A 23,765-nucleotide genomic window follows, 5' to 3' on the forward strand; every position below is an offset into this window, starting at 1 on the left:
TTAATTTTCCGGCTAAGCATGGAACAAAAGTATGTTGGGGTTTTGCTGATCTTTGTTTCGCTGTTTAAGTGAATCATGTTTAAAGAGTATCAATGGTATTAAATGTCCTGGTGTTAGACAGGGTAGGGACTGGGATGTATATTCCGAGATTACTCATACCATGGACACCTATATTTTACTGTGGTGCTGTCGCAGTTTAAGTCATCTCTAAGTCTGTCCGTTATTCTGACAGAGTATAAAGTGTAAAGTCCAACTCATCAGGAAGATGTTTGCTCAGTTTTGCCTCAGACTCTGGCTCTGCTGCCAGCTCTCTCTGTAGCCGGGGAGCCAGGCGCAGCTGCGCAGATACTCACTGGCATCATCTCAGCGTCACACACCAGGGTCTCTGCGGTCGTGGCAGGTGAGGGGAGCTGAAGCAGCGTGAAAGGCTGGTGGCCCTTGATAGCTTTTCCTGCCCGTGGTTGTTGAAATAGCCACGTAGGCATGGCTGTTGTGTCATGTGCTGCACAGAGCTGCATGAACCAAGCCTACATGGAGCCTGTAACATCTGAAATACTTTTCTTATGTTCCCCTTACTGTGGGGGGAAGTATTTCATCTTAGCTCATTCAGCATAGCAAAGGCTGTATGAAGGTGAGGAACAAGAATGGAGCTGGGAAGCGGCACTTTGGGCACAGTCATGTAGGGATGCCCCAGCAGCTGGAGCTGCATCAGGGCAGGCTGGCCCCGCTGGTGCCTACAGACGGAGAAAGAGGTGGAAGGCGCAAAGATGGGGGGCAGGCTGTGGTTTGGGAGCTCTACTTGGTGGCAGGATGCTGGGTTGTCTTTTATACCCATGGCTGCCTTCTGTTTTTCCAACAGGTTTTGTGTTGGCAACTCTTACTTTCCTCCAGGTGAGTTGGAAGAGGAAGGATGTGAAGTAAATGCCACAATGAACCTCACGTGGGTTCACGCTGAGGTTCCCCTTGGCGAGTCTTTTACATTGATACTGACATTACTTTTTTTTCCTCACTGCACTTTAAGATGTGGTTATAATCTTGTCCCTGCCAAAATTCATAGCATTTGATGTGGCATTTCTCAGTGGCATCTTCATTAGGACCTTGGTCTTTGTTTTAAGTTATGAAAAGAAACAAGAACCTCCAGAAAAGGAATTAGATCTCTGCAAACAGCCCGGATGAATCTAGTTAGGATTAAATAGCTTGTATTTGAATACTACAATATTTTTGCTGATAGCATTCTGTTTTTATTTTACACTAAGTGTTAATATGTTTTCACGGTCTTCTCCAAAAGCCCTTGTGAGGTGTCCCTCTGCTTTCATCCCAGTTTCAGTGCCAGAATTTCCATCATGAGAAATGTTCGCTAGAACAAAATCAAAGTCAGGGTTTCCTTTTAATCTTTATATTTTAATTATGGCTCTGTCACTTTTGTAAAGGCTAGCTCTTGGGTAAGCCTACGCGCAAGGGGTGCTGTGGTAACCCACCAGTTCTTCTCTTGCAGCGGTACCAGTTTGAGTTTCACAGGGAGGCATGAGGCTGGGGCTGGCAATCCTGTTACACCTCAGTAAGTACAGATGTTACAATTATCATGCCAATTTTGAAATATTATCATGCAATTTACATATGTCTCCAAGATTTTGTTAGAGGGCTTCTTTTAAGTACGCTATTAAGACACACATGACAGTGAATCCTTATTCCCCACTTTCCTGCCTAGGAGCTATGAGTGATATGAAACCTTTAAGTACAAAGAAAAGATACATGTTTGAGTAATTGAGTCAGAATCAGGTCCTGAAAGGGGCAGTCAATATCTGCTAACAGATAAGGAGCGTGGATCTGCATAAATAAAGAAGAGCAAGCCGACCAACCTTATGCATTGCTTTATACCTGGAGTCAAAGGTCACTCACCGTCTGAAGTATAGCCTCAGCCATAGACTGAAATCAGACTGTATTTTTACTGTTGTGATTGCATTACTGTTTCAAGTGTTCTGTGGGATCTTCACATATTGATTGTTTGGGGTTTTTTAACTGCACTTTTTATAACAAGTTGAGCCAAGTAAAGCTGAACAGATAAAGCCTCCAAGGTACCCATTCCTGTTCAAGGTTTCAGGACAGAACTTGTTTAAAAGGACAAGCCCTGCAAGGGAAGTCTTAACATAATGGGAAAAATATTTAAAGTTGTTTCAGGCAAAATAAACAAAAAGATCCTGCAATTATTTAGAGAGTTCAGAATTATTCTGTTTAATTATTAATGACCATTCCATGGGGTCTGAATGGAGGGTGCTGGGACCGGACCAGGGGGTTCATTGTAAATCATTAGAAAATGTGAGGGACGCCTGATGTCAATCCTGGTCTCAGTTCCACCATTATCACTTGGAAATGAACAGAAATCAGGAGAATGAATCCAAATCTGGCTCTGCTCACAGAGTCAATTGAGATGCCTATGATTCTGCTGCAGGAGTGCTGGGTATGGGTATGCCAGGGTAGGAAGCATAATAAATTATTGCTCATAGCAGACTGGCATGTTTACTGTGCAATAATGTGCTGAGGATTTAAGTTTTAGCATAGATTTGTAATATGCTAGCTGTATTTTTTATAATGATTTTGCATCAAGCATCTTCATTACCAAAGCTCTTCAAGATTCTACCAAATATTATTAAGGACAAACAGAATACAGGTGAAGGATAATTTAGTTTTCTGCTGATGTTGTGATTTAACTGATTTTGTCTGGAGAATACTGCTGGCTATACAAAACAATTTCATCTCTGATCTTCCTTTGCGCTCAGTGCTGATAAGACTCCAGCAAGCACAGGATGACTGTGCTGCTGGATCCTGCCACCCAGCCATTGGGGACCTCCTCTTGGGTCGCAGCAAGCAATTAACAGCTTCGTCAACCTGTGGAATGAACAGGCCTCAGAAGTACTGCATTATAGGCTACCTAGAGGTTGGTTTGCTCTTTCTTTTTTAATAAACTGAACTCTGCTTACTAACAGTATTCTCACCTGTAAAAGGAATTTGCCCAGACTAGGAAGTTTCTGTTGGAGTTGTCTAAATAATCATCAGACAGTGTGACATAAGTCTGGTGGAAGGCTATGCCTTATTGCAGCGCATGTGCAGGGTTTGGCAGCAAACAGCCTCCGCAGTGATGTGTAGCTTCTCCAGAGGCAGAAGCATCCATGAGATGCAAATGAGCACAGGGATTTCTGAAGGAGCTTTGCTCTATAGGTCCTTTCCCTACTCATGCCTCAGAGGTGAAGACCACGGTTTGCATGTGTGTGAGTGCAGGAAGAGCGCGGTCCTGCAGGCGGTAGGCACTACCTTGATGGAGCTTCGCTGGAGGACGTGTCCCATACAGTGTTGTGACCTGAGGCAGCCTGTTAAGAGATTCACATCATGTCCTCTCATGTCTTTTGATCCAAAATAAGACCAACGTTGATAAAAGCAGAAAGCCATCTCTGACAGGGGGAAAACCTAATGGTGTAGTCCAGCCTTTGGCCGTATGGGTGGTGGGTAGGCAGATTCAAAATGTGGGCGATCAGATGGATCCCTCTTGCTCCCTGGCTGCAGTGATGGCAGCTGTGCGGGAGCTGTGCCAGGCAGAGACGGGAATTCCCCTGTTGCACGTCCTGGAGAACTTGGCCCCGCTGAGCTAATAAATTGTCACAAATAGAAATGTTTTCACTAAATACCAGCTGTAGGCTGAAGAGGAAGTTAATAAAACACAGCTTAATTTATAAGCATTTGAAAATAATTACAGTTTATGACCTTCTGGCAAAACTCTGTGACACATTTACAGTGCAAAGCTCTGCCATACTGAGGTGGCACCAAGTACTGCTCCAAGTTCCTCATTGCAACTACAGTTTTCTGCAACACATAAATACCTCTTTCCTCCCCTGTGAGCCACTTTTCACCCTTTGCTGGTTTTTCCCACATTGTTTGAACAAGTGGATCCTGGGCACTGACTCAGCAGGGCTCTGACTCTTGGCACTGCTTGGTAGACGGGCGCAAAGAGCCATCTCAGAGACATCATCTTTCTGGCCCTTAGCTGGGTGACTGCTTTTTTCTCTCTCTTTTTAAGAGGAGATCAAAGAGCAATAAAAAATTAATATTTTCACTTGTCTGTACTTATCCTTTGAATTATGTAAATACAGACTCATGAAAAGGAACAGCTGTTCTGCAATAATCCCTGTGATTTAATGCTGCTTCAATGTATCTTGACCCCTGGTGACACTCTCCTAAAGAGGGTTAGAACTACAAATTCTGCTTTGCAGAGCTGAAGAGGTAGAGGCTTATACTCTGGCAATGTGTTCTGCTCTATCAGCTCGCCTTAAATGTATGTGTCACCTATAGTATATCAGAGTCCCTCGCAACTCAATTTTCTTTCTCACCAGCACATGTTGAATGCTTTGCTGGAGTCAGGCCAGGAAGCTTTGCATCTTTTGTCTTGCAAAGCAAAGTTCTTCCCCAGTTCCTCTCCTGATGATCTGTGTCAGGCGTCATGAGGAGAGCAGACCTTACTTGTGAAAGTATGTGTTAGTCAACACGGCAACCTGCCAGGAGCCAGGGCTCGGTTGGGATGTCTCATTGAAAATTCAGTTTGAAAAAAATTGAAGTTCCGCTGCTTTGTGTTTGAAAAGACGCACTGCAAGTCATTTTCTTATTAAGAGTAATGTGTCTTATGGTTTCTAAATGTAGGTTAAGTGGTTTTTAGCCCTATGATTGGATTTACTACTTACATATGTTTTGAAAGGAAAAAAAAGAGGACTTAGTATTGAGGAGAATATAAAGCCGCACACTTCAGAGGCAAACGGGATCTGCCAGACTTGCCTTACGTGGACATGCACATGCTTGTCCTTTGGGGCACAAAAAGATTTTTACAGAGCAACCTTAAACATAAGTTGGCTGAGGGTCATATTGTATGTGTCTATGTAAACCAGAGAGTGGGTATGTGCAGTCCTGACAAATGCTTCAATAACCTGAGCTCTCCTTACCAGACCTTTGTGAAGTGATGTGACTGGCTTTTTTTTGTACTTCTGTCTCATCTTCTAAATTGTACATTTGCATATCTGTCAAGTCCGGTATAGAATGGCTGAATATCATATATATTTATCGTACTGTTTAGAACACATGAATTATACCATACCTGTGAATCTATATGTGTTCATTTATGTAAATGTGAATAAACCCCAGGTGATTTCATAATACAAAGATGTGCAAACCATTCCTAATACTTATCCGTAAATCCTGAGCATGCCAGCTGAAATGTCTCTCTGCCAGTCCCCTTCTGGGTCTTTTCCAACCCAGCTCCTGCCACTGACTTCTACTTTCTGTTTCCAGCAGCATCGCTGCCAGGCTCACAGTCAAGGGCACTGAATCTGTGCTTTCTCCGTCAGCTCCCTCTGGGGTGCTGTGTCGTCCCCCCTTCTCCCTGCCAATGTCCCTGCCAGCCAGGCACACAGCTTGGGCATCACTTGCCTCTTTGCCTTATTCCTGGGTCCTCACACTCAGGCTCTGCCCAAATCTCGTAGGGTATATCTGCGTAGCACAGCCCCCCCCCCGCCCACCCGGGGTATCCCCTGGGGCAGCCACTGCCATACGCTTCCCCATGGCACCGCTGGCTGCGATCCCACACTGCTTGGGCTTCTCCACATGACTCAGCACGGGTCATCTCCCAGCCCAGCACATTAACCTTGTCACTCTCCTTATGTCTCCCACTCAATTCCCTTCTTATCACCTTAAATAGGAGCTCCTTGCCCCTGCTTTCAAAGCCCGTTTGCAGACAGAAGCCTCTTATTCAGCATTGAGATATTGGCTAATCATCGCCACCTTAGTCTTCTGCTTGTTACGTTTTCAAACAAGACCCTTTCATCCTATTGACATCCTGATTTTCCTACTTTGCATTGCTTTTAACCTTTTCCAGTTTCCCTATGCCTACAAAAGGCACTAACAGTGGTTGGGGTGGTGGTGTCAGCCCAGACCACCTACTTATATTGTACCTAGATCCAGCCTTGCCTTCCATTTGTAGAACAGCATTTGTCCGCTGCTCCCGGCTGGGCCTCCAAGCTGCTAGAAAATGTGCAAAAGAGAGAGGAAAAAAATGTATAAATGATTTAGTGTATGGTCCTCTTCAAGGCTTCCTCAGATCTTGAAAGATCCAGTCCTCCCTTGTATCTCTCTGCCTCCTTGCTGACGTCTCTGCCTGAAAGTTTATGAGACGGGAAGAAAAGCTCAACTTTTAAAAAATAAATTTCTCCCAAGAAACTCTTGCAAAACAAACTCTCTGGCAGCTAAACCCAGAATCAACACCTTGACAAACTTATTTCTTTGCTCTTACTGAGTTCCTTCTCCACGACTGAAAAAGTGTATTTTTTATAGAGTGCCTGGGGCAAACCAAGGCCAACATTTACTATATACTTATGATGTATATATGATGATTTTCTTGGACCTGTCTTATAAATGAGAGCCTGAGTGATTAAAACTACAGTCACCCAAAGCAACTGACAGGCTCCAATCTTGCAATGGCATAAATGTGTGTACATCTACGGGATCTTGAGAGAAGAGACGAAATTAATCTCCTATTATGCTCATTTTGTTTTCTAGGCTGAACAGAAGTGCTTTCTCTGTGATTCCAGATACCCATATAATCCCTATACGCAGCACAACAGTCACATGATTGAAAATGTTATTACAACTTTTGAGCCTGATAGGAAAAAAAAGTGGTGGCAGTCTGAAAATGGTAAGTTTATTTGAGAAAATATTACTGTAAAATGTTACTGTGAGATTTATTTATGTAACTGGGTTTCATCACGTTGCCTTCATGAAGAGATGAGACCAAACCACATCCATTCTTTGATTCAGTAATACTGAGTGATTTAAACCTATTTGTGTGTCACAATATAGGATTTTAGAAATTCTGTTTTTCTACAGACAGATTTTAAGCACAGTATCTCCAAGAGCTGGCTAGAAGACCCACAGCAGTGCTGTGTTATGCACAGTGGCCACATATTTTTCACAGAGTGTCTGCTTTTCAGGCAAATGTTGTTTGTGGCAAAAGGAACACTTGCCTACAGATATGTAATGACAGAGTGTGTAAAACACAAATATCCATTAAAAAAAAATAGTGCTTGCAGTGTAAAGCACCAGTACTTTAAGAAATAATTAAATGAAGCCTGGCTATCAACACCCTTATTGCCACCTGTTAATTTTGTCCCACGCTTCTTTGTAGTAGTTCTTCACCGATAATTTATATATCCTTACAGCTTCTCTGTGAAGTCTCAGTGACATGCGGCATTGCCGGTGCCAGTGCCAGAAAGGCAGAGCATCACGTTGCCCCCGAGAGAGTGATCCAGCCACACTCTGGGTTTGTGCACAGGGGATGCCCTAAAGAACCTAGCTGCTGTGCTGGAAAAGGCATCTTTAAATTCCCTATGGAAGAGCTGTCTCAGCAACCCCTCCAATGTGCATGTTGTGCTCCTCACTTTGTTTTCATTCTCTTTTCAGGCATTGACCATGTCAGCATTAGGTTGGACCTAGAAACTTTATTCCAGTTCAGCCATCTTATCCTGACTTTTAAGGTACATCTTTTACCAGAGCTTTTATGTAATGTTATACACTAATTACTTAACCACAGGAATAAATTGCTTAGAGATGCAGTGACAGCTCCATCTTCAGAGGTTTGTAAGAACAGGTTAGATAAACACCTGTCAAGTATGGTTAAGTTATAGTTGATCCTGCCTTAGGGGAGGAGGATAGACTGAATAGCTTCCTATGCATGTGCCTTCTGGTCCTATTTTCTATAAATCTGAGAACTAAAGCTGAAAAAAAATTAAATTGCAAAATTAAGCCCTAAAAATTTAGGACACCTCTGAACTGCAGTTGCTTTTTCAAATTTAGTTCAGCCTTCTCATGCATATCTGTTATGATCCGGATGGTTACAAATTTTATTTTCTATAAGATTCCTACAATGTTACGATAAACTTCCTTACTTAGAAAGTAATCTTGTATCTATATGGAAGGTTACCCTTCCCTTTTGCTAGAAAGTGGTTTGAATGAAGAACCCAGCTTTTTCAGAGAATCATGTAACCAGCACAGTAGCCCTGTAGTGAGCCTGCAAGATCCCAAACACAGAATTTTAACTGCCAGCTGTTGGCATCCCCCAAACAAGAATGTCAATACAACAACCCGTGAAATATCAACACCTGGTTGAGGAATTCTTGAAATAATGTTTCTTGCAGACATTTCGGCCTGCAGCAATGCTGGTTGAGCGCTCCACCGACTTTGGTCAGACCTGGAAAGCATTTAGATATTTTGCACAGGACTGTGCAGCCTCTTTTCCCAACATCTCTTCTCATCCAGCAAAAGGTGTGGGAGATGTCATTTGTGATTCAAGATATTCAGACATCGAGCCCTCCACTGAAGGCGAGGTATTGCCAAGTGTCCATGTTTGTATGAGTTCAGATCATATGTGGCTATTTTTCTGGACCTGAAGGTCTGTCTTCTGTATCCATCAGATCCACTTCTACAGATTCTGAGACATGAAGTGCTATTGACTTTACTGAAGAGGGAAAGACAACCACTGTGTTTTACCCTCCATTTCACATCCAAATGAATTCATAAAACAACTTGGACAAAACCTTCTAGTGCTCTTTCCTTGTTTTCAAATTCATATGGAGGTCACCCTTATGAGAGATCTTGACACCCCATCAGCCGCTACTGTTAAAGGCAGGGGCCTGTCCTTTGATCCCTTTGGTGGGTGCTGGTCCCATCTCATCATCACACTAGGGCATTGCTTTTCCTTCCTCCTGACACATCAATCCACCTAAAGGACTTTTTGCCTTGCTCAGCCAAGGCCAGGCTGAAAGGGTGAGAGCACTTGCTGAATCAGAGCCACAGCCTTGTGTTTTTTCTTTTATGGGATCAGTAAAGTGGCATTAGTAACTAATGGTATCATGTAACAGTCTTTATATCCAAAAAGAATAGCTTCGGCAATCTATAGAGCTGTATTAATTTGTTTTGCAGGTTGTTTTAAAAGCTTTGGATCCCAGCTTTGAAATAGAAAATCCATACGTGCCATATATCCAAGGTATGGATAGTACAGGTTTTCTCCAGAGATATTTTGTTTGTGTGGCTTATTTTGTATACTGAAAGGGTGAAAAGCTCAGCTGGTGTAAGTCAATGATGTTGAAAATTAGGTACCAAAACCAAAAGAGTGTAGGGAGACATCTGTATTAATAAATAAAATGCGTCAATCTTATTCTCTAGCCCTGAGGGCAAATGGCACAGCTCCGCAGAGTTCATGCGTGCAGCTGAACTATCTTTCTTTCTGGGATCAAGTGGCCCAATCCACACTGCCTTTTGGGAGCAGTCCCAGAGATGTACATGAACCAATGAAGGCAGTGACTGGCAAAATACAGGTTGGCCCCAGCCAGAGGGGTACCAAGGAGAGTGCTAACACTTATACAGCTGTGTGCCAGGAGTGGGTCCATGCCCTGGCACTGTGTGGGTTACTGGTCTCGGCCAATATCAAATCATTTTAACTAATTCTTCAGTATGGGGAAATTCTTGGATGACTGATCCAAGCTGAAGATTTGACCTTGTTCATTTTCAAGTGAACTTGGACTCTTGATTTCTTTTCTTTCCTTCCAGAGCTCATTACATTGACAAACTTAAGGATCAATTTTACTAAACTCCACACCCTTGGGGATGCTCTGCTTGGAAGAAGGCACAGTGATCCCCTTGAGAAGTACTACTACGCTGTCTATGAGATGGTTGTGCGGGGCAGCTGCTTTTGCAATGGCCACGCCAGTCAGTGTGATCCAGTACAGAATCTGCGGGGAGATGTGTTCCATCAGTCTGGCATGGTGTGTCATTTATGCTGTCAATACAGCTTCTTCCTTTAAAATCCTGGGCTGGATTGCTCAGAAGCTGTCTCTTTGTTGGCACTAGTGTGTTTCAAAAGCAACTGAGACAAGACGTTGATAATAGCAGCAAAATACCGGAGCTGTAATGGTGCAAATGTAATGCAGTAAGTGGCCTGTGGTGTGTGCAGACTTGAATGGCCACTTGTTGGGTGCATTCCACACTCCAGCTGGGCTCCGGGCTCTGCAGCAGGAGAGGAGGCATTGGCACAAAGAATAGCTGATAATGCAAAGCTAACCCATGAAAAATGGATTATTAAAAAATTCAGGAACATGATCGCGAATTCTTTCCCTCTGGGAACAAGTGGTTTTGTCTACTGGAAAATATGTATTTCTATATAGACACATGTAGGGAGAGAGAGAGAATTTAGAAGGTTGAAGTCTCGTTTGATATCTCTAGAAGTATTTTTTTCTAAATATTGCTTAATGGCTTTAAAACTATTTGGTTAAAGTTTGCAGCTATTCTCCAGAGCTTTTACTCAAATAACTGAGAATTATGTCAGCTGAGGGAGCCAAAGAGCTTTGAATTTTCCTGATCTTGCTGGCATACCTCTCCTCTCCTCTCCTCTCCTCTCCTCTCCTCTCCTCTCCTCTCCTCTCCTCTCCTCTCCTCTCCTCTCCTCTCCTCTCCTCTCCTCTCCTCTCCTCTCCTCTCCTCTCCTCTCCTCTCCTCTCCTCTCCTCTCCTCTCCTCTCCTCTCCTCTCCTCTCCTCTCCTCATGTTGCAGGTCCACGGGAGATGTATCTGCCACCATAACACTGAGGGTTTGTCTTGTGAAAGATGTAAAGATTTCTACAATGATGCTCCCTGGAGGCCAGCTGAAGGGACACAACATAATGCTTGCAAACGTAACTCAAACATATTATTTTCCTTTCTAGTAGCTGGGGGGTGGGTGTAGCACAATCCCAGCCCAGTGCATAATGGGTTGGCCAGGTTTCTGGGAGGGAGACTTTTCCATGCCTCATCTAGAAAAACAGATGGATTCCTGTATCCATCAGCACTGTGTTACCCTAAAAGAAGGAGAGCTGTTTCATGTTCTTATTTTTCATAAAGAGAAAAAGCCAATAAAGAGAGGAAAAAGCAACTAATGCAAAAAAGATCATTTGTTGGTTTGCATAGGGTCTTTCTTGTGAATGAAACAAGAATTTGGACAAGGCTAAATTATTTATTTCCATGATAATGAGTAATATAGGATATACAAGAATAATACATTAGGATCTGTAGCAAATATTGAGCTAGATCTTTGTTCAGTGGAGCAGTTCCCCACTGTATATCAGGCCTACTCACCCGCATAGGTACTTTTTCAAGTGTAGGGCCCAGCTCTGTTGTAGGTCTCTGATGTTGCCCCCCAGCTGTAAAGCACAAGGCCTGGGGAGGTGTAATCTTTATGGGGCACTGAAATGATACAAGTAACAAGTAACCCTGTGTTAACAATAGACAGTAATGGTGACATGACCACAATAATAGCTGTTGTGGTGTGAAATATCCCACTGTTTTGTTTTGTTTCAGGGTGTAACTGCAATGGCCATTCTGTCAGATGCCACTTTGACATGGCCGTGTACCAGGCCAGTGGTGGTGTCAGCGGTGGTGTTTGTGAGGACTGCCAGGACAACACCACGGGGCAACACTGTGACCAGTGCAAACGTTTCTTTTACCAGGATCCACTCAAAGTCATCTCAGACCCTCAGGCGTGCCTCCGTAAGCTTCCCTGTTTTACCTTCTGTAAGAATGACTCGAAACAGGGAGGTTCTGGTCTTCTTTGCTCTTAACCCTATGGCATCCCCATACTTAAACGTTCATATGGTTGTAAAAATGTTACTAAACCTATAACACCCAAATTGCCTTATAAAGTAGCTGCATGACAGCATCCTTGAAGCAGCATTGCAAAAGGGCTGCATATTCCAACTCATTGCTAAACTGAGTTTAGAAATCCAGCAGGGCTATCATCTTTCTTGAACAACATCAATGTAAATACGAATAGCAGTAGCGCTGTTGCTTCTGTGATTACAGAAGAGGTGCAAAATGGTGGGAGGAGTAATAGCTTGGGCTAGGCACCTGCCATACGCAAGAAAAACAGTCTTTCAGGCATAAAAGCCCTTCTTCTGAAAGATGAGCTAAATTCAGTATTAATATAGGATGAGAAAAATGCTCCGAGTATAATTTAATTGTAGTAATTGATTGGCGTAAAAAGTCCTTAAGGACCCCAGGGGTGATTTCCCAGGGGAGTGGTGTGGTAGATTTCTGCTCTGCTGTGAGAAATAGGTAGTGCCTTAGGAAATAACGGAATGCATCATGAAGGCAGTGTCCTTTGCTGAATCCATTGCTTCCAGTAAATAATTCAGCCAACTCAGACCAGCTCTGGGGAGGTGGCTTATGTGTGGTATCCCTGCAACCCTACAGCTTTCGTGAGAGCATCCCCAAAAGTATGGGCTCCACTCTCCCCCAGGTGCTCTGAAAAGGGTAGGGAGTAAATGAGTGATGCCTATTTCTACCCAAAGCAAAGGCTGTATTTCTGCCAAAGTGAAGACTGTAACTCTCCTCCAGAGAAAATCAGATCTTGGAATCATTCTCATAATATTTCTTACCAGTGGCTGTGCGTTAACTGTAAAGCATCCAACACAGTGAGCATGGATGAACTTCTCTAATCTTTGCAAGAATCCTGAATTTGTGCCTACTATAATTGTGTTTTCATGCTTATATCTAAATGTGCTTTTTTATGTTTCTCCTTGACCATGCCTGTAGCCTGCAACTGTGACCCAGAAGGTACGTTGCACAATGGCATGTGCGAGAGCCGCACAGATCCTGCTCTGGGAATGGTCGCGGGCCGGTGCCCTTGCAAGGAGAACGTGGAGGGTGTCCGCTGTGACAAGTGCAGGGCAAACTACTACGGGCTGAGTGGCAGTGACCCTCTGGGCTGCCAGCGTATGTAAACCACCTCTTTTATTCTTGTTTCCAAAGCATTTTTAAGAGGTTAAGATAACTGAATGCACAGATGCACACATTAATGCACTACCTGCTTCACAAAATGCCCAGTTGCCTACTATAATTTAATGTCAATGTAATTTAACGTTCCTGGTGCAGCATCTGAGATGAAAAGATGCAAAATCACTTGCAGAATACATAGTATACTATAAGGGATCAGGCTGTTGTTAATAGAAGGATCGTTAAATATGCAATTTAATCGAAAAAGGAGATTAAAACCCATGAAAATTATTTTAGCATCAAAATCAGCATAAGGGTGAATGAAAAGCCACAGATGGGCTGTTAGGATAGTTGGACTCTGCACTGCACAGTGCAGTGTCGAAATGGCAGGAGCTGCTGCCTTGCCATGAGATCTTCCAGGCAGCTGCTCCCCCGAGAGAGGGTCACTGAAAAACACATCCCACCCCTACCTAGACGCACTGTGGGTTTGTGAGCACGTTATGCCCACAGCATGGTACTCAGCAACACGCCAGGACTGTGCAGTGTGGTTCAGCACACGGCAAACCACCACGCTGGAATTCTACCAGTGCCCCTGCTCCCCCTGGAGAGGGTACCCACTGAGGAAATGGTTCATTCCCCAAGGGCAGCCCGAGGGCTGCAGGGTGGCAGGGCATGTCCATCTGCAGAGCATCCGTCTGGAGGATGGAGACTGCCTGTCATGCTGCTGTCACATCTAAAGCAAACGTCAGTCCTGCTGCCGTCACTGGGGCCTGCAGGGGTAACCGCACATTTCTCTCCCCACAGCCTGCAACTGTGATCCCTCCGGCAGTTTGCCCTTCTCCGTCTGTGATCCTGCTACGGGAGAGTGCCTCTGCCAGCGGTTCGCCACAGGGCGACGCTGTGAAAAATGCATCGTACGTACTCAGTTTTTTGTTATTACTTGTGCATGTGGTTTTAGAAGTCTCCTCTCCCATCTCCCACCTTTTCATTGCCAGAAAAGTAAACAATGAGTCAAAATTCAAAAAAGTTTTACAGCTATATGTTCCTGTTTTGCATTGAAACATCTGGTTCTTTTTTACTGCGTGCAAACATTTGTGCAATCAAACTGAACTAGGAGGAGCACTCCCAGGAAGGAAAGGAAATGCAAAATCATGTCCTCAAGTCATGTTTGCTGTTTACAGAGCAACTTGCTTGCACAAATGGTGAAATATCTGGCTCTTTTTGCAGTGGCTGAGCACCCATGCAATCTGGTAAGAGAAGCAATCTCCCATGGCCAAGCACAGACAGCAGCACAGTAGTGCTCCAGAGCATCGTTCATCCAGGGGAATAAGTTCTGTTGCGCTTTACGTAAGAAAATATTTTCTGTAAAAAATCTTTCACTTTCTTTTTATCCCAGGTAGGATACTGGGGTCTTGGCAGCAGCTTGTATGGCTGTTCTCCATGTGACTGTGATATTGGTGGATCCCACAATAACTTGTAAGTTAATGTTCTTCAAGTTCTTTCTTGGTTTTAACTTTTATAAACTCCTGAGCTAAATTTCCTGATTAGGTTAATAGAGTCTCAGTGCAAATGGGAAAATAGATTGTAGACGTAATTTTGTCATATACAAACAGTGTAAAGTCAGGTTGGGATCTTAGAAATTTATTTGTCATAAGGTGATTTACCTTTTTCCTTTGAAGTCAACTTTGAATCAGCTAGAGTCAAGATTTGTTTAATATAAAATATAAACCGCATGCCATGAGAGAACCAGAGGCCCTAATATTAATAGAAATCAGAAGTAAGTCAGAGGTGACATTTTTAACTTAGCTTCCTATATCTACTTTAAAAGCTAGAAATAGCTCAAATGTTTTCTGACGTACTGGTTCCTATTCAAAATATATAATTTTAGAAGCCAGTTTGGTTTCAGTTGGGCTCCTCCAGGAGTTGATTGGGGAGGGGTCTTCGCTACTGCTGTTAGACTTCAGACATAGGAACACATAGTCCAATGCTGTAGAGCAGCTCCTTGTGAGCAAGTAAATCAAAGCTAGTAATCATCTGATGTGTTAAGTAAGAGCATAAGTATATGAAAACTACCATATCATGTCAGATCAAAGGTCCTTCTGATCTCATGTCTGCCTCCAAAATTTCAGGTGATAGATGCTTAAGGATTGTGATAGATACAGTAATAGATATAGAAGCAGATACAAGAAGCGGATACAGGAATAGATAGTAATGTATGCTCAGGAAACAAAAGGATCTGTGCTTCAGGTATGGAATGCACAGAGAAAGACAAAGCATGTCATGTCTTCTAAGTGATGAAAAAGTAGCAATGAATAAATCCAGCATCAGAAATAGCGCGGTGGGTGGTAGGATGAAGTTTAATAGAGGAGGCAATCTGAAGCAAATCTGAAACAAGGGTGGAGCTGAGCTGCTCTTGTGCTGTGAGGACCCAGCCATGCTGCACTCTGATGTCCTCCCTTTACCAACTCTTACCCTAGGTGCTCACTGAAGGATGGGCAGTGCAAGTGTCTTCCCAACATCGTGAGCCGCCAGTGTAATGAGCCAGCCCTAGGCTACTTCTTTTTACCCCTGGATTATTATATTTATGAAGCTGAGTATGCAAAGCCCCTTTCTGGCTCTGCACCCTTGGTACGTAGTTGGCTTTTTAGGTGTCATACTAAGAGGGGACCCATGCGGTAGTGGCACAGGAGTCAAGGCTCCCTTGCCAAGCCCTTCCTCAGGGAGCAGCCGGAGTGGCTCTTTAGCAGGAAGATACAAAGCAAGTCCCTTGACCGTCCTTGGTTCATGTGTGTTCTTCATGGACATGACTATCCCATAACTGTGGCGGTTAACCAAGGGTTAACGAAGGGCATGGTGTGACCTGCAAAACTGTCCTTGCTGCTGCTCAAGAGTGGTCTGGTCTAGCATTAATTAGATAAATTAATTTCATTATTTAAATTAGAGGAAAATATTTGAGTTGCCAACAGCTATCATGAACTGTGATATTTCTGGGAATCTCCAACGGGGAAGTATCAAATTCCTCTCTGCTCTGTTGGACTCATTCTTACTGCCTTATATAATGGCACTGATTGTAGCCCAATTTCCTCAACAATTTGGCATCCGTCTGTAATGTTTTTAGAAAAATTAATTTTTATTTATTCCCTCCCACCCCCCAACATGGGGGTCGTTGTTCCGTATGCAGAGTACAAGTCTGGAATGCATCCCTTCCGCTCCCTATGTTTTTACTAACATTTCTTCTCCGATGTGTTGTCCTGAAGCTATAGAGAAGGAATAATAAAAAAATGTTTATTTGCAGGTCACATCCGCAAATATTTAGCTATAATCACAACCAGTAATCGTCCTACAGTGCAATAATTAAATGGAAAACAGATGTCTGGGACATAGCTTATGGGAGGAAGTGCAAGTTAATTTTAAGGGAGTGAGGGAAAAGGGTTTCCAGCGGCTGCTGGGCCATAGTTTACAGTTTCATCCATCAGAGAATAGAGCTTAGTTTAAGAATGTGGATTTTCATTTAGCTGCTTACCTACCCTTCAAAATTGTTGAGACAGTGCTGCCCCTCTCTCATTACTTCATAGGTTAAACCAAGCACTCTTCCAAGGTGTGACATTTACTTCCAGAAGCAAGGCTATGAGTTCATGATTGAAAATGGAAAGATTGTGTTAAACAGGAGCAAGAAACGAGGTGTAAGAAAATCTGGACTGGAACAGGTAAATTGGTACTCGAATAGTTACTTGAGATTACACCGGATACTAAAATTCTATTTTGTACCAGGGGACAAGGAAGTGTCTGAGCACGTGGGATTCGCAGTCCTAGACATTACAATTTTGACACAAATGAAATAAATTGTTTTGGTACGCAGTTGGGCCAGACATTTTGTTATGCACACCAACAGGTTTGCTCTATGTCCAGTGCCGTTGTAGACTTGGGTTCAATTAATTGTTCAGAAGAGCCCCCACGAAAGAGAAAATCTTTTTGTTTTGTTTTGTTTGCAAGACATTTCCAACATTTTCCATTTTCCAACAAGTTTACTAAGACATTAATATGGTACCTACTGCATTTAAATGCTGTCGGCTTTGACATTGTAAGTATTGATATTTATTTATTCAGCTTATAATGAAAAGTCCAGCCATGTATGAAATCAAGTTTAATCTGTTTAATGTTTGTAATATGAATGCTTGGAGAAGCCAAATATACAGAAATGGATGGGTTATTCTAGTCCCTCTCGTTGCTGTTGTTGCAAAGCTATAGGAAGCTTTTCTTTATATGTGACTCTAAACATCCTACGTTTGGGATAGTTCTTAGAGATTGTCAGTCTCAAGCTTGTTCAGAAAATGAGGCTGACTGATGACCGAAATAAGTAAACAACATGGCAAAAATATTTCCTTTCTTTTTTCTGAGTTTGTTTTTTTTGTAATTTGACTCTGTGTGTTGTTGAAAATGTCAATATGTCTTTGTAGGGTGTGATGCAGTTTGGACAGGACTCGGCTGTGGCGGTGGTTTTCAGGCAGCCCAGCACTGGTCGGTCTGTCACATGGACGGGACCCGGCTTTGCCCGTGTTCCTAGTGGAGCTGGGCTGAGATTTGCTATCAACAACATTCCCTTTGCTATGGACTTTGATATCACGATTCGTTATGAGCCTGAGGTACTTGTGATATCTTATGTGTCTTGTGATGTTCTGATAGATGCGCGGTCCATTTTGTCAATAATAGGATGCATCAACTTGTCCCACTCTTTATATTTAAAATTAAAATTCTTTGCCTGTTCATCCATATCAAGCAAGTGACATGCCCTCCATGGATCCCCTTAACCCTTTCCACTCAAATCTGAAAAATCAGCACTACAAGTGTTTTCTAAACATCAGCCAAGAATTTGTCTTCTGGAGTTCCTCTTTTGGTACCTTTGCTTGGACTGTTTGCAGTGCAATCAGACTCATGCAAAATGCAGCTGCTTTTAGATGGACATACTGTATTTCTAGCTGGGATTTTCTAGGCAGGAAAATGTGCACAGGCAGGAGTGATCAGAGTAGATATTTATCCAGGGCTTTTGCAGACATCCAGCTTCCCAGTTGCTCCATCTGGGCTCTGACATGTGTGAAAATTGTAGGAAAATAGCCAAAATCTTATTTTTTGCCTGGACAAAATTTCTCAATGATGAAGACATGTCTAGGGAAATCTGTTAACCCAAATCTGATTAAACCTAAGTCCACACCCACGTCTTCAAAAACGCAGGCATGTGTTTTGTCGGTACCAGTATTTGTACATGCCTTGCTCTTTCACTTTGCAGGTTCCTGGGACAATCCCACCACTCGAGATCCTCCTTCTGTCTATTGTATTGTGTTCTCTTACTGTCATTTGAAGGCAAACAAAACTCCTAGTGTCTTAAAACATGAGAACAATTTCGCAGTGGGCTGGTTTGATGTATTTTTTTCCTTCTAAGGATTAAACAGTTGAATTTTAAAGACTTTTGTTACAAAGTATTTTATGTTTGTTATTCCTCATTAGACGTGAGAGGAGGCAGATAATGAAGGATATCTCCAGGACAACACTGTGCTAAGAAAGGAAACAACTCCAATGACTTTAACAGAGCAGTTTCCATTTGCATCAGCTGAGGTCCCATTTCCATCTCCGCTATTCAATTAGCCATTGCAAATACAATGCATTTTTCACAAGTAACATTATTTTTTTTAGTCCTGTAAAGAACAAAGACAAAATCTGTTTTGTCACTGCAGTGTGCAATCATTCAGATGGCTTTTGTTAACCTTGGCAAAGAGAAAGTGGTTTTTTCAGATATGAAAAATGACCATAAATTTTGTCTTTTGTTTATAGTCCTTGGAAGACTGGCTGGCAAGTGTTGCTGTCCAGCCCAGTGGTATTTTGTCAAGTCAACGCTGCAAAAACAAGGGCCTTTCACAGGAGCCACATGCGTTGCCTCTCCCAGCTACAAAGAGGTCTGACTATTCCTTTCCTTTCGCCTGTAGATTTTCTGTGTACAAATCTTTTACTGCAGCATTGCAGAGCAATAAATGTGTGGGAAAGTGGGAATATTAGAAACACATGTGTGGCCTTTCCTGTTGCTGTCACACCACAATACCACGTAGGCTCTAAGGAAGAGTCTGATGCTCCAGTCCTCAGCCTGGCAAAGGTTTGCCCAAGCCAGCAGAGCAGCCTGAGATCCTGCTGGGGTTAGTCATTGCTTTGGCAAAGATCCAACTGCAGCTATTTCAGTATAGAAAGGAAATACTGACTTAAAGTCACTGTTGTAGCCTATTTTCAAAACCAGCTTTTCAGCTTGAACCTATGTTCAAGGCCTCAAGTTGTGCCAGGGGAGGTTTAGACTGGATATTAGGAAAAAATTTTACACTGAAAGGGTTATCAAGCATTGGAACAGGCTGCCCAGGGAAGTGGTTGAGTCACCATCCCTGGAGGTATTTAAAAGATGGGTAGACACAGCACTTAGAGATATGATTTAGGGATGGTTCTTGTCAGAGTTAGGTTGATGGTTAGACTAGATGATCTGAAAGGTCCCCTCCAACCTAGGCGATTCTATGATTCTATGTAAAGAATAGAGAGGAGCCAAGAGGGTGTGACCGAAGTCTTAATCAAACAGGGACAGGAAAGGACAAATATGAACAATGAGTTGCAAACTCCTTTGCTTGAAGTACTAAAACCTGCCATTTTCAGTTTAATCTCACCAGGTTTAAATTGTGCTTGGTGAATCATCCAGGCAGAAGTCCTGCAGCTTTCCCAAAGCCCTGCAAGCAGCAGGGCTGGGGTGTGCTCCCCGCAGCAGCAGGGCTTGCTTGGGGCTGCAGGCATTACGATGCAGGCACAGAGGGGAGGGAGAGCTCACAGCAACCTGTAAACTACCCTTGTCCTGACTCATGGATATAACTGTGCTTTATTTCTGCTAAACAGGATTGCACTTCTGCAAACTCCAGCCTGCCTGGAGCCGGGAACAGAATATTCTGTGGATGTGTATTTTTCTCAGCCCTCTGCCTCTGATCCAAAGGTGAAATCGTTCATCTTGATTGACTCAGTGAGTAGTTCTGTCACAATTCCCTTGAGGCTGTATTTATACCAGGGTGATTTTTTTTACACAGACTTACTCAAAATATTTTAAAATCATTTATAGCATGTTTTAGTGGAAATTCAGGGAAGTGCGCTTCTGCTTACCTCTGTTGTCACTGTGTTTGCATGTTTTTGTATGTAGACACAGTTGTATCTGTTTTAATTTTCATAGAGCAATACTGTAATATTTCATCAAGTCATACTTGTTGCATATGTTAATAGTCAGAGTACGTATTTCTGTCTGTTGCTCATTTATTCTGAGCACACTCCACACATGCTGACAGGATGCTGTGATTAGGGATATAAACTCATGCAGTTCTTCATCACTTAGGTTTTTTAAAAATCTGCATATTTGTTTGAATCTAATTAAAAAATCATGGATATATTTAAAGATGATTTTGGAGAAGTAAAATTAGTTCTGTACTTTCCCGGGAATCAGGTCCAGACATTTCCCAACTTTCCACCAAGTCAGGAATAGAGTGTTAGTTTTGGGTCCTTCTCTTGAGAAAAATATTTTTAAGTCCATTCCTCTAATTACTTCTGTAGAACTGGACCTGACAGGGGCTGGCCATACTTGGACATGGAACCTTCAGCTGATTTTTCTTTATCTTGGTAGTACAAGTAAAAATTTTGGCCAGATGCTGCTTTTGGAGTCATCAACACAGCACCTCTTAGAAGCAAAACCAGTTCTGAGCATATATCTGAGGTCTTATTATAATCTGACCTTTTTATACATAGTCTCTTTTATTTGAAGAACTTGGGGAATGTCTAGACCTTCAGAATAAATGTGAATTTAGATGACCGAGCAGCACAACAGCAGATTTGGAAACATGGTGCTCCAGGCCTCTGTCCTTGCAATGCGGAGCACAGTAAGAGAATGTGGGAAATTCTGGTTTTCAGTATATCTAAGCAAAAATATTTTCTTTTCCCTCTTAACGCCAAAGCTTGGACTTATTCCCAGAATCGGCTCTGTGGAGAACTTATGCAGTGAAAAGGATTTAGATGAGTACCAGAAGTATCACTGTATTGAAATTGCATCAGAAGTTGGACCTCACGTCCTGCCCGAAGCATGCACACGACTCATAGTGAGCATGTCAGCCCGTATTCACAACGGTGCCGTGGGTAAGAAGCAACCTGCACAGGCAGCTCTTTTGGGCAGTTACTGCTTTTTCCCTTGAGTTTGTAGGATATGTTGACTGGAGAGCTCTCAGCCCATGGGCATGTATGTAAGTGAAGCCAATCAGCACGTGGTATGTATGGACATGAAGCATAAGTCCCACTGAACTCTGAGTGTGCTGCAAACACCTTTTGGTGGCATGGCTCTCAGAGCCCATCACACCTGAGAACTTCATGGAGCAGTGTGACAGGGACCATGGCAGTGCTTGTGTGTTTTCTGGAGAGCATTTCAATCAGATGCAGCTTCACTAGATAGCCAAAGCAGTTTTTGGCCTAGTTTTCTGGCTGCTGTAAAATGACAGAGGAGTTTTTGAGCCCTCTCCCTGGATGCTGCAGGCCAGCTGGATGCCCTGGTAGGACTCCAGGCATGATGGTACCACAAGCTGATGTGCTGGAAGACATTCACCAAGAAAACCTCAGTGGTGTCCCAGCAAGAGGGCAGTGGCAGGTGGGGTTTGAAGCCCTAGGCAGTCTCCTGGACCCGCCATGGAAAGGGCAGCTGGGCTCAGTGTCTCAGGAAACTTCTTTGGTGTTGGGCCCAGAGAAATGGACCTTCTCTGCACTTCCAGTAACAAAAGGGGCCTTTCTGGACAACTTTGGTGGCCAGCTTATTTCAGCAAGCCTTGCCTCCAATGGACCTGAGAGCTTGGTTTGGGCTATTTTTAGAAGAACCAGTGCCACACACATCATGTGACATGGTCATGGCTATGCAGCCACAGACGCCCCTGAATTTAAGTTTGGGCTTTGCTGACTCCCCATTATCCCAGTTCCCATAGTGATAGGATTCTCCCAATGAAACATGGTACTTTGGCTTTCTAGCACTGGCATCTGAGCATCCTGGACAAGCATCCTCTGTGAGTTAGCAGACCAGCTTCACTCAACAAGTTAGTCCAAGCTGTCCAGAAAGCAGCAAACAATACACAGGTGCAGTCTGTCTAAGTACTGCTTGCAGGTTGTGTCCAGTGCTGAAGTTAGACATAGATTTATATCATAACCTTCTAGGCTTCAGGACTTCTGGATCTACATTTTGCTACGCCCTCTTCTGTCCTATCCCAAAAATGTGCTGAAGGCAGTGCCCTGAATGTGGCAGCTCCAACACCGAGACTGATACAGCATCACCATTGATGCTACATCATAAAATAACCCGAGTGGTTAGCGAACCCCTGATGAGAATAATGAAGCTCTTTCCTTCCTATTTTTAAGTGCGAAACCTGCAAGTTTACGAGAGCAGTCACGCTCCTTTATAACTAAACCTGTTTTGATTTTCTTTCCCCATGGCAGCGTGTAAGTGCAATCCCCAAGGGTCACTGAATGCCAGCTGCAGTAAACTGGGGGGTCAGTGTCAGTGCAAAGCCAATGTCGTGGGACGCTGCTGTGACACCTGCTCTGCGGGCAGCTACGGCTTTGGCTTCCATGGCTGCTACGGTGAGTACTTGGCAGCCAGCACCAGCACCAGTATCTGGCTCTTCATGCACACCCCAACTTTTTAGGTCTTTGAATCCACAATTATGTGTGAAGCAATACAAAAAATGTTTCCATAAATAACAAATTTTCCATCCCCGCTGCTTGCGCTGCCTTCAAGCAGTGTCAGCGATGAGCAGCTTTGGTGGGAATATGTTCAGGACGCAGCTTTGCTTTCATTGTTTTCCAGCATGCGAGTGTCACCCGCAAGGTTCGCTGAGCACGCTGTGTGACCAGGTGACGGGGCAGTGCTCCTGTCGCCGGGAGGTGGATGGTCAGCGCTGCAGCCGGTGTCTGGCTGGGTATTTTGGATTTCCCCACTGCCGTCCTTGCCCATGTAATGGCTATGCGGAGCTTTGCGACCCAGTGACCGGAGCGTGCCTGAACTGCCGCAAATTCACGGCTGGAAGCCACTGTGAAAGGCAAGTTGATGGGCAATGCTGCAAAGCTGACACAAATACTGGTGCTCTATGAAACGTGTGTCTAGATGGGGGGCCACCTACATCCCCATGAATGCATCAATGACCTTAACTGGAAACACATACCTAAACCCAGGATTAAACTGGGCGCAGATGCTGAATGGCAGGTACCTATTTGTTCAGCAAATGCATGTGGGGAAGGTGCGTGTAATGCCTTTGGGAGGACTGCAGGCAAGGCATGCACACAGCACTGCAGCGGGCTCCCCGCAAGAGGACATTTGAGACGTGAGTGCCATGGCACCATCTGCTTGGAGACATGTGCAAAGCACTGCACGTGAGATACACTGACTCCTGTCAGCTTTTAAATTGACAAGAGGCTAACCTTGTGCTGAATACTCATTTTTAATACCTGCAATTATCTCTGAGGTTCTTGAATAAACATGCCCTGTTCGGTGGTTCATGTTACTTCCATATGACCAGCAAATGACTTTTCCCACGTGTTCCAGCTCCGTTGAAAACAGTGCTCCTCTTTTTTATTCTATGTACTGGTAGCAGTGTCAGAGTTCAACACGGATGTCAGAATTAAATTCATTAGCTGTTTAGTTTAGTTTGGCTGGATTGTACCTTGTCATTCACTTTTAAGAGGATTTCCCCATGAAACCTATTGAACTTATCTTGCATTGCTTTTGGACAATACAGCCTTTGGCTACTGTGCTTGTAGGTGGCAAATAGATTAAAAATGGGAGACTGAAATACTTGTTGCCCTCTGCCTCTGCAGGAGCTCCAGACCCCAGGGTGAGGATAATCAAAT

General features: G+C 43.5%; 1 protein-coding gene across 1 annotated transcript in view; it reads left to right on the forward strand.

Moving 5' to 3' along the window:
- Positions 1–23,765, forward strand: part of LAMB4 (laminin subunit beta 4) — a 42,994-nt gene that overhangs the window by 119 nt on the left and 19,110 nt on the right. The window contains exons 2-21 of the mRNA XM_063323414.1: positions 860–891; positions 1,496–1,558; positions 2,778–2,935; positions 6,592–6,727; positions 7,492–7,565; positions 8,226–8,414; positions 9,010–9,073; positions 9,637–9,851; positions 10,636–10,756; positions 11,418–11,606; positions 12,651–12,830; positions 13,635–13,744; positions 14,227–14,306; positions 15,308–15,458; positions 17,288–17,473; positions 18,657–18,778; positions 19,746–19,866; positions 20,843–21,020; positions 22,356–22,499; positions 22,726–22,957. Of these exons, the coding sequence (XP_063179484.1) occupies positions 1,525–1,558; positions 2,778–2,935; positions 6,592–6,727; positions 7,492–7,565; positions 8,226–8,414; positions 9,010–9,073; positions 9,637–9,851; positions 10,636–10,756; positions 11,418–11,606; positions 12,651–12,830; positions 13,635–13,744; positions 14,227–14,306; positions 15,308–15,458; positions 17,288–17,473; positions 18,657–18,778; positions 19,746–19,866; positions 20,843–21,020; positions 22,356–22,499; positions 22,726–22,957 (2,684 nt within the window). The 5' untranslated portion in view covers positions 860–891; positions 1,496–1,524. The remainder of the gene's footprint in view (positions 1–859; positions 892–1,495; positions 1,559–2,777; positions 2,936–6,591; positions 6,728–7,491; positions 7,566–8,225; positions 8,415–9,009; positions 9,074–9,636; positions 9,852–10,635; positions 10,757–11,417; positions 11,607–12,650; positions 12,831–13,634; positions 13,745–14,226; positions 14,307–15,307; positions 15,459–17,287; positions 17,474–18,656; positions 18,779–19,745; positions 19,867–20,842; positions 21,021–22,355; positions 22,500–22,725; positions 22,958–23,765) is intronic.

This window comes from Chroicocephalus ridibundus, chromosome 1 (genome assembly GCF_963924245.1).
Source record: "Chroicocephalus ridibundus chromosome 1, bChrRid1.1, whole genome shotgun sequence".
Taxonomy (NCBI): Eukaryota; Metazoa; Chordata; class Aves; order Charadriiformes; family Laridae; genus Chroicocephalus; species Chroicocephalus ridibundus.